Source organism: Clarias gariepinus, chromosome 5, assembly GCF_024256425.1.
Source record: "Clarias gariepinus isolate MV-2021 ecotype Netherlands chromosome 5, CGAR_prim_01v2, whole genome shotgun sequence".
Taxonomy (NCBI): Eukaryota; Metazoa; Chordata; class Actinopteri; order Siluriformes; family Clariidae; genus Clarias; species Clarias gariepinus.
The window spans coordinates 517,745-528,288 of record NC_071104.1 but is presented as its reverse complement, the minus strand read 5'-3'; the positions used below and the strand labels follow the sequence as shown (position 1 = coordinate 528,288).

At 38.8% G+C, this 10,544-nt stretch overlaps 2 protein-coding genes across 3 annotated transcripts; one reads left to right on the top strand and one right to left on the bottom strand.

Annotated features, from left to right (window-relative positions):
* Positions 1 to 2,642: 2,642 nt before the first annotated feature.
* Positions 2,643 to 6,177, bottom strand: LOC128523975 (E3 ubiquitin-protein ligase TRIM35-like). Its single transcript, XM_053496227.1, has 6 exons — positions 5,736 to 6,177; positions 5,310 to 5,405; positions 4,987 to 5,217; positions 4,839 to 4,861; positions 4,634 to 4,752; positions 2,643 to 3,989 (listed from the first exon to the last, which is right to left on the bottom strand). Exons 1-6 carry the CDS (start codon positions 6,132 to 6,134, stop codon positions 3,445 to 3,447), a joined length of 1,413 nt encoding a protein of 470 aa, XP_053352202.1. The 5' UTR covers positions 6,135 to 6,177; the 3' UTR covers positions 2,643 to 3,444.
* Positions 6,178 to 6,798: 621 nt separating this feature from the next.
* LOC128523976 (serine protease inhibitor Kazal-type 1-like) lies at positions 6,799 to 10,113 on the top strand. 2 transcript variants are annotated; one of them, XM_053496229.1, is made up of 5 exons: positions 6,799 to 6,842; positions 8,794 to 8,851; positions 9,279 to 9,313; positions 9,418 to 9,527; positions 9,783 to 10,113. In XM_053496229.1, exons 2-5 carry the CDS (start codon positions 8,803 to 8,805, stop codon positions 9,841 to 9,843), a joined length of 255 nt encoding a protein of 84 aa, XP_053352204.1. In that variant the 5' UTR covers positions 6,799 to 6,842; positions 8,794 to 8,802; the 3' UTR covers positions 9,844 to 10,113. The 2 variants fall into 2 exon arrangements, with proteins under 2 accessions (XP_053352204.1, XP_053352203.1); XM_053496228.1 differs by lacking the exon at positions 6,799 to 6,842 and having other exon boundaries at positions 8,720 to 8,851; positions 9,783 to 10,109.
* The last annotated feature ends 431 nt before the right edge of the window (positions 10,114 to 10,544 follow it).

Sequence of the window (10,544 nt, the reverse complement as noted above, 5' to 3'; positions counted from 1 at the left end):
TCTATCTACTATAGTGTAGATCATGATGAGCTAACCTGCTTCCCAAACTTTAAAACGTAACATTAAAGTTTATAGAACGTATAATTGTAGTAAAATAAGTATAGAATGTGCTGATAAAATAATTAACATTCAATCATCGTTCACAGCTAACTGCTCCAGTAGTTTATGCTAAATCCCTCAGGAGATCTACAGTAAAGTAAATTACAGTAAAGAAAAATATTAATATCATGACGATGTGTTTCTGATCGAGACTCCAAAGCTCTTCTAGAAATCTCTTTGTATAAGGAGGCGTCTGCTAAACCTTCTGAAGCTCATCAACATCAACAGGTTAAGCTCTACAGAATATTCCAGACAGAACAGAGTATAAATCCTGCAGATTATATAATCAGATCGAGGTTTAATTAGTCATCAGGAGTAAAATATGAAAGATTTCCATAATTTACAGGACTTTGTTGTATTTCTTATCTGAACTATTTATGAATAAATCAATTTGTATATTATATCAGTGATAAACAGACATACCGTAACCAGTCTGTCTAATTTTCTCTTTTATTTTCCTTATTTCCTGCATTAACTTTCAATTTTTTTACCTTTATTTTCCTGATTTCGTACTGGAGACTCCTTCCATCAATATGGAATAAACATTTACTATTTCACTTTGTTCATCGCCTCACAAATTTAACCTGTTTATTATTAGCTTTAGACTAAGTGGAGCGTCTGAGATACGATTCCCTGTAGATGAGATGTTACTGTAGAAACCATAAGGTGTTAGAATGAGTGCATTAATATAAACCTGCACTGTTGTCTGAGCTGCTGTTATAGAGAACTAATCAATGATCAGATTCAAAAATGTAGCTGTGCTGTAGATTTAAACTTCACACCAGTCAGTGCATTATTGCGCTCTTTAATACAAGCCCTAATCCTAATACAGTAAGGTGTAGATCCACAGGCTCAGGGGTGATTATTGTGTTTTCCTGAGGAGGGTTCGAGCAGCAGACTCACCACAGGGTCAAACAGTGTCATTATACTCACTGTGTCTCATCAGAATCCGGATGAACAACTGCAGAGCCTTTTCATCCTCCCCTCGTTACTCCTCGAGGTTAACGGCATGTCTCAGCATGAAGAGCAGAGGATTGACCTTTGACCCTGATAGTCTCCCTATTGTACCGTAACTCTTCTGATCTTTTGTGGGTTTGGGAAACGCCTTGCCAGTGTCTAGTCTAATGAAGTAATCCAATTATTAGATTTAATATAACATCAGTCCAGAAGCTGAGTTTCAGGTTGAATGTTTTAGATTTGATGCAGATTTTTATGTGAAAACTTAAAAAAAAAAATGTTAAAATCCTGTTTTTATTGGAGTTGTTTTATTTTTGCCGTCTCATTTAAATAATTTATGAAGTGAAGAACTCATGATCATCTAAAGAACCTTTATCGCTGTACTGAAAGGCCACATAGAAGAAATATCAACCTTTTTAGAAAGCCAAGGATTCAGGAGTGATCACATTATATATCAGGAACATCTGGATTTCCTGGGTGTTTTCTAAAGTTCTGCTATTATTGTTATTATTGTAACAGACTTTTTGAGAAATGTTTACATGCACAATGCACACTGAGTTGTGTAAGAACATTTCTGAGGGTCCAGGTGTAAGATCTAACTCAGTGCATGGGCAGTTCCTTCTCCTTAAGGTGCTGACACGTCCTTTCATTCTGTTTCAGCATCACACACAAGGAGTCTTTGGTGTGTGTGTGTGTGTGTGTGTGTGTGTGTGTGAGTGTGTTCCACCTACAGCAGAGCTGTTTTAACCACAGCAGTATTTCCTGAGACTCTGTGTACAGATACACTGACATCTGAATGCTAGGTCTGTACACACTCTTACTCACACAAACGTCACGTTTTTGTTTAGTTCGGTGCTGAACCTCTGTATGAGTGATGTACAGACTTCATCTAGTATTTACATTTTACATGTGATTAAACCTGGAGCACAAATGAACCTAGTGGGTTGGTTTATAATACAAACCTACTCACACTAACCCCTACTGTTAGATCTGTTACATCTAAAGCACCTAATGTAAATATAATAATTAGCAATTAGCGCTTATTGTATTTAACATAACATTGGACTGTAGCACACGACATGTAGGATTAAATAAAGCTAGCACTTCTGTATATACTACATCTGTACACACTGCAGTCTTCTACCTGGCGGAGGAGGAGAAGGAGACTGTGTGGTTATTTATAACATTATCACTCAAAAACATTGACATTAATTCACACACACACTCTCTCACTCTCTCACTCATGCTCTATCGCGTTTATCCTGTACAGGGTCATGGGAGGCCTAATTAATATCTCACCCTTAAATGTTGATGTTTTACACTAAATAAGATTCTGTGAATATTTTTCTCTGTAATGTATAATAAACGAGCGTCCTTGTGTTCAGGACTCTTTCATGGACAGTGCACACTGCTGACATCTAGTGGTGAAGTGGTTGGTGTACAGTTAAATACACTACTTCAACGCTACTTGTTCTGGGCTCTTTTTTATTGCCACAGGTTACATAAAAATATAAGCGACAGTTTGGTGATTTCATTTATATAATTGTCTATTATCCCATGCTACTGATAAGTTAACCCATGTCGAAATAAACACTATTGGAAGAATTTAGTGTCAGTTTAATTTGCATAGAAAGTGCCGTCTTTTTTAACGCTGTCATGCAAAAGGAGTGAAAAATCGATTCCTGAGCCACTGATGTCAGCTAATCCAGGACCTTCACTGTAGACAGCACCTTGTAACATCGGACGTAAGAGGCAGCGACTTCTAAGAGACTCCTAAGAGACAGTTCGAGAAATACAGAAAAGTTATCACTTTACGTAAGATATATCTTAAGAGTCTTCTTAGCGTGCGAGTGTGCATTATCGAGAAACCGGGCCCTGGTCTTTGCAAAGTCACAAAATGCTGGTGGAGAGAAACTTAGAGCTTGAAATCTCCTCCAGTACAGAGTTTCACACACGACACACACAGCCAGCTGAACATCTCACCCAAGATTAACAGCACAGCGCTAACAAGTACAAATACAGTAAAGACATGAACTTTACAGTCTCACTTTATTTAAAATAATTACATTAGAAAATTAAATCATCTATTTCAGATCTAAACTTGTACATCAAAGCAGACTTGTGATTTTAATTTCATCCTGTGGTTTATTGGGATTTAAAGCCCTGAACTGAACATTGAGAGGAAAAGAGTTCTGTAGTTATTAAAACGTAATATCACTTATATTTAATATCTCTTTATTTCTACAGAGTGGGTCATTATTTTACATCAAAATACATTTAATTTAATTTAATAACCTGAAACTCTTTTCATAATGAACTATTCAGTGTTTTAAATAAACTTTTATAAAGAATATGAATCTTTAATGTGCAGTATTTCATTAATGAACTCTAACTGATCTGATTGACACTTACAGAGCACTGAAGTGGGAGGAGCTTCAAATGAGATTCTTTACCACCAACACCGAGGAATGGCAGTAATGTGTCAGTAAATGTGTGTGTGAAAGTGTGTATGTGTGTGTTAGTGAGAGGGTCGGAGAATGACAGTTTTCCTCCGTCCCAGTCCAGCTTCACTCTGATCCTCTGGAGTTTCTGTGACACTGAGAGGAGAGTGTGTGTGTCTGGTGAAGACCATGTGTAATATTCACCATCATAATACACCACACACCGGATTCCACTTCTGGAGAATACACCTCCCTTCCTCTGAGCAGATTCTGTCATCACACCCACAAACCAACATGTACAGTCTCCAACTTCAACATCCCAGCAGTGAGTCCCTGAGTTAAAGCCCTCAGAGCCCAGGATACATGGATATTTATCAAATCTCTCTGGATTATCAGGAAGTTTCTGTCTCTCATCACTGAGTCTCACACTGGTCAGATCATCAGATACAATGAGATAAGGAGAAGCAGTGTTGGGGTCCAGAGTTACAGGGGCTGAAAACACACACACACAGTTCGATTCAACAGGGCTAGGCTAATTTAAACATTACGTTAGCATGACACTAGCTTCAGGAATTAAAGCCTTTCATAATAAAAGTCCCCTTTACATGAGTTCAAAATGTGAACACATCTGTACATAATAATAATAATAATAATAATAATAATAACAACAACAACAACATGTGGACGTATTTAGCACATTACACACATGCAGTGTTTATAAACACCACATTAGTGTCATCAACAAAGGCAGAAAAAATAGGAAAACATAATTCATGATTAGTACACACACACACACACACACGACTAGCTAATCTAACGTTAACATTACGTTATAATAACACTAACTAATATTTGCCAAAACAAAAGAAATAAACTTAATAACATGTATAAAATAAAAACACACCGCACATCCTTTTGATGTTTTAGTTACAAATTTAAACAATATTTTTTAAATAATTATTTATATAAATGTAGCTCAAATATTTAACACTCTGTCAGCAATCAAAGATTTTCAAAGTTAAACTTTCCTTATATTACATTCAAAATGAAAACTTAACAGATCATCATCATCATCATCATAAACACCACACACACACACACACACACACACACACACACAGAATGAGAAGTCTTACAGTATTGGACAGTGTGCTGCATCTTCTCCCAGACTCTGAACTTCAGGTTGTCCAGATGTTTGGCCACATGGATCAGTGCTCCTGAAAGCTCCTCTGGATGCTGCAGTGTGCTCTGGGCTCTGCAAAAACATTCAGGAGTCAGTGTTGCTGTGGGTTTGGATTCAGAAACACAGAGAACGAGAGAGACAGGAAGCACATCACTCACCTTTTCACTGTGGCCTTGTAGTTCTGTAACACAACAAAGCAAACATCAGTGGATATGATTTACATTTTTACACTGAAATGTGACGTTTCTGATGATGGAAAGAAGTTTGACTTTCTCACAGTATAAATACTGACTAAATGATCCTCACTTGTAAGAACGAGACGTCTTCAGTTCTCATCTCCTCTTCTGTGGCTCTGATTGTGTCTGAAAGAGATGATATGTCTCTGCTCAGCTTCTCAATCTTCTCCTTCATCATCTGACTCTTCTGCTCCTCTTCCTCTCTCAGTGCAGTGATCCTGGCTGCCTCTTCATCACGTAGGAACTGGTGAAGCTTCTCAAACTCCTCCTTAATCTGACGCTCTGTGTGTTGGGCCTGAATCTATAGTGAAGAGGAAATTAAATGAAATATAACTGATTATACAATGATGGAAAATATAATTCTAATATTAAAACCATGTTATTGATTCTAACCTTTATATGTTCTGCAGTCTGACTCCAGTTCAGTTTACAGTCGTTAAAGATCTTCAGTTTCTCCTGTAGGGGCTTCAGTGCAGTTTTCAGCTCCTCCTGAAACAAATCAACACACTGCATGGAGACTCTGTGTTCAGTAATAACTGTATTCTCTCTCACAAGCACTTATTAGAGCTTTTAAAATGCACCTGTACAGAAGAAAATGATGTCAAGTGCAGACTTATAGGATGTGGGTTTATTGGTCTACACTGATTTAGTCTAACAGGAAGATCTGCTCATGTTTATACAGGTGACACTTCAGATGGTGATGATCTGAATATGATGGAATAGCTAATGGATTATTACATCATGTATTTCATTGAATCTTATAAAATTATTATGTAGAATAAACTTTGTTACGTGACCTCACAGGAACATTTTATTTACCTTACAGTCTGTTATTGCCTCGTCAATGGGACAGAATTTGTGGTTGGTGTGTTTTCTTGAAGTCTGACACACCACACACACCGGCTGTTGATCGTCCAGACAGAAGAGTTTGAGTTTCTCACTGTGCAGACTGCAGAATGTTTCAGACGCTGATGAAGATCTCTGACTTCTCTCCTGTAAGAAAGTCTCACACAGGTTCTTTAACACCAGGTTTAGGGGAGGTTCAGTCATAGACGACTTCGTCCTACAAACAGGACATTCTCTTAATCGTTTGGTCTCCCAGAACGTCTGCAAACACACTTTACACACACTGTGACTGCAGTGTAGAACAACAGGATCCTTGAAGATCTCACAGCACACAGGACAGGAGAAATCCTCCTCTGAAAACTTAGAAGCCATTTTATTTAGCTGCTGTTGTTCTCTCCAGTCCGAATGCTCAGAGTTTCACTTTCACTTTGGTAAAAAGGAATCTCTCTTTGACTTCAGGTGTGTTTCAGGATAAAAACATGACTTTCCTTTCACAGAGCAGTCGTCTCGGACTCGACACGTCCTCAATAGGAGGAGTTTTAGAGACACGTTTATCCTGTTACACAAACAGCACACAGCTCTTACTTACAGTAAAGGTGCAATAGTCAATTCTTTTTTTCCTGACTTTTACAAAAACCCTGGAAGATGATCATCAGAACATGATTAAACATCATTAGATTAATCTTTGGTTTAATTAGATTAAGTTTATTGGGTCAGTGAGAATACCTTTTGGAAAACTGACTCCCTGTTGTGGTTCTTTGTGATCATGTGCACGAGTCCTTTAAATCCAGTTGTCCTCCATCCAGTTGTTACAGACCTAATCTTACTGAATGCACATCTGATCACTGACTACCGGTGAATTCCCAGAAATATTGGTACACTCTCAAAAATGCTGTTGTTTCTGTAAACACATTGTTGGGTTGTTTATTCTGGGTCACAATCCGGGGTTATTTTGGTTTTTTTAAACACATTTGTGGGTTACTTTACATTGAGGACCAGGAGGCACTGTCTCTCTCTCTCTCTCTCTCTCTCTCTCACACACACACACACACACACACACACACACACACACACACACACAGTGATTTGTTTGTTAAATAAAAATGGCTGTAGTGTAGAAAGTGTTTATACTCCAGTGGGTCTCTGATCTCCAGTGAGAAGCTCATCAGAGTGATAAACCCTCACCTCCTGACTGTACATACAGAACTTTACATCTACGTTTACCAAAACAACATCAGCACAATAAAAAAACCAGTATGTTTATAATCATGATGTTTCTTTTCTAAGCTCCAGTATGTGCTGTACACCGTAAACACCTCACACAAAACCTGACTTTATTGTAACTGATCAATTGATTTCAGACGATAAATGTCTTTTATTTCTTGTGTACAATATTTTACTTTCTTTGGGTAAAGTTATCTCACATGGTTAAAGATGATAACTTCCTCCTTACATTCACCAACACTGTATATAAACACTGTGATTGTGTTTGTACGGCTACAGTATGACATCACAGACGCGTCCTGCACTGATGTGCCTGAACTGGTTTGTCCGAGTCCTGCTGGTTTTTCTCGCTGCTCTCTGGCGCGTCCACTAATCACTCGAGACATCATCAACTCATTCTTCTTCTCACAGTGTTAGTATGTGAATAAATAAATCATTTATATAAAAAATTAGAATCTATTTAAATACTGGGGATTTAAAAGTTTACACACCCCTGTTAAAACTGAATGTTTTTGTTACATAAAAAACTGAAACCCAAACAAGTTGGATTTTTTTCATTTTCTTTTTAACTGAAAAACAAACAGAAAGGTTTAAGGCGGGAAAAAATAAAAACAAACCCATGAATATGAATTACCTTGTGGCATAAGTATGTACACCCCAACACTGTACAAATGTTATTTGTCATAAAGACTTAGATTGATCTCTAAACATTGATCTCCTCCTGAACCTGATGCTTTGGTGATTTGTTGTCGTTGTGCTTTGGGTCGTTATCGTGCTGGAAGGTGGAATGTTTCTTAATGGGGTCAGAGTTCACAAGGTAAAAAGCTGTGTTTTGTTTTTGTACCAAACATGTCTTTTATTGTAACGTCCTAAACATTTTACCCTGATTTCATCAGACCATAACACACTTGGCCTCATGGTTAGGGCTCTGTTCACTTTCATTAGAAGATTCAATCTACTGTAGGTTCCTTCTCATCCCTTGGTCAGGTTCAGAGGGACGTCCTGCTCTTGGTGATGTCACTGCGCCGCTCGTTAATGACGGAGACTTCACAGTCTGATGTTTCAGAAGATCTTCTGTCCCTCTCTCCTGAGCGATGCGTCTCCACAGTGAGATCTTGTACATGCTCTGTAGGATCTGTAAAATCCAGGAAGACGTGAAGAGACTCAGAGAGAAACAGATGATCTTTAGTGTTAATCAGAGTCACGTCACTGCTGACAGGAGCACGAGTGTCTGTTAAACACCAGCTTCAGTCTGATTGGTTCATTCTGACACAGTCATATGACCCAATATTAACTAAACATTTGTTTGTTCCAGATGTTCTGTTACCTCCAGCGTTTCTAGAACATAGACATCTGGTACCGCGTTCCTGGTGATAGCAGCGTCCTGAACATCTTCAGCAGGAACCGTTACACTAAGGAACAAGAAACACAAAACATGGGGTTTAACACAGACTTGTGGACTTTTTATATCCGCTGTAAATTAGTAGTAAAATATGGAAAATGTGTGAAATGTAATGTTCATGTTTATTTTTTTAATTATTTTAGTTATTAATTATGAGGGGTGTAGAGTCCAGAGTCAGGGGAACTCCAGATCCAAAGCTGTTCTGAACGTTGCTCTATTTATGATCTAATCTCTTTATCACGGTGTCTGTTCCTCAAACAGGTTCCTCTGAAGATCTGAGGGGTGGGGCAGGGAGGGCGGAGTCACCATGACCTGACATATACATGCACACATCACCTTACAGAGCCAGGAAACCTTCTCTTCTGAGTCTCTCTCTCACACACACACACACACACACACACACACTCCTCAGTCATGAAGCTGCTTCTCCTGATTGGTGTTTCTGTTCTCATCTGCCTGGATGGTGAGTACGACTCTGACTCTACAGTGAGGATAAACATCAGAGCGGTAACGTTTAAAGCGTCAGTTTCGTCTCCAGACTTATTAAAGTAACACAGTGTTTGAGGTTCTGGGTTTAGTTCTCTTCCCTCTCGACAGCACTTGTCATGCATACCTGTGTGTGTATGTGTGTGTGTGTGTGTGTGTGTGTGTGTGTGTGTGATGTACTGAGACACAAACAGGTAGAACAGGAAGTTGATTGTAGTAGCTCACACATCTGAGTGGTCAGAATGTTCCCTTACAGCAGCAGGTTTCCCCCAGACGTGTGTGTGTGTGTGTGTGTGTGTGTGTGTGTGTATGTGTATACTCGTGTCTGGTTCAGATTCCGTCCCATCTGCTGTGTTTGAGTTTGTCCTGTGATCTGATCCAGTCGTGTGTTTCTCTGTACTCAGCTCTGACGGCTCTGGACGACGCCACACCCAGACAGGTAACATGTAAATGCTGGACTGCGTCATGACTCCATGGAAATAAACACAATCACAGGTTTCACTTAAACACCAGAGCTAAAGTGTGTTTGTGTTTCTTCTTTAGGCCAATTGTGAGAACTACAAAACTGACGCGTGTCCGCGCAATCTAATGCCAGTGTGTGGTGACAATGGGAAGACCTACGCAAACGAGTGTCTGCTGTGTGTGGAGAGCAGGTGAGCTGATGAGTTACGAGTGATGAAGTGATACACAGACGAACAGACACGGCCCAGACGTGCTGTGTGTGTGTGTGTGTGTGTGCTGTCTCATGACCTTCAGTGAAACTAAAAGAGATAACAGCACAGTTCTCCGTGTGTTCCTCGTTAGATTATTATTCTTTACCTCTGAACCTGTACATCAGCAGGTCACTAGACATTTCTCCATAAAGATTAAAATGTGTGATTTGTTTGTTTGTTTTTTTGTCTCTACAGGAATCAAACCCAGACCATCCTGGTGGTGAAGGATGGAGACTGCAGCGCTGACAAGCCGTAACTGCTGAATAAATGATAGTGTAACAAACGCTGACTTTAGCAGGAGTTTATGACTTGTTTATGAGTTTTTTCCCGCTTTCTTTAGACATTAGAATGATTTAAAGCAGGATTGTTTATCTTTATTTATTTATTTTTTTGCACAGCATCTATGTGCTCATGTACACACTTTCACAGCTACGGTATTAAATATTACATTTAATGTAGAAATAATTGTCTCTTTCTGATGTGTATTATTGTTAATAAAGCAAAACTCTAGAATTATAAATAAACAAATAAACAAGCAAACAAACAGATTTCTTTGTTCATTCCAGCATCTCTCGTGTCCTCCAGGTGTAAATTCAATACAATTAAATTCAAATTCAAATTCAAATTCAAATTTTATTTGTCACATACACAATCATACAGAGTACAATATGCAGTGAAATGATTTTGTGCGACCACAGAGTCGCGACGGCAGCCACCTAACCGGCGCCATCATAGAAGATAAGGAATAGATACATTAGGATAACGAGGGTAAAAAATCCCCTCCCAGACTGTCCTTCGAAAAGGGCAGTGTGCGATCAGGGGTACAAAAAATACCTCAGCAACGAGCACATAAAAACATGTAAACACAAGACATAAACATTGCAACGATTAGGGTACAGGGGATAGGAAATGTCTAATGTAGGCAAACAGCTCCAGTCCCTGCAGCTAGAGAGCGCT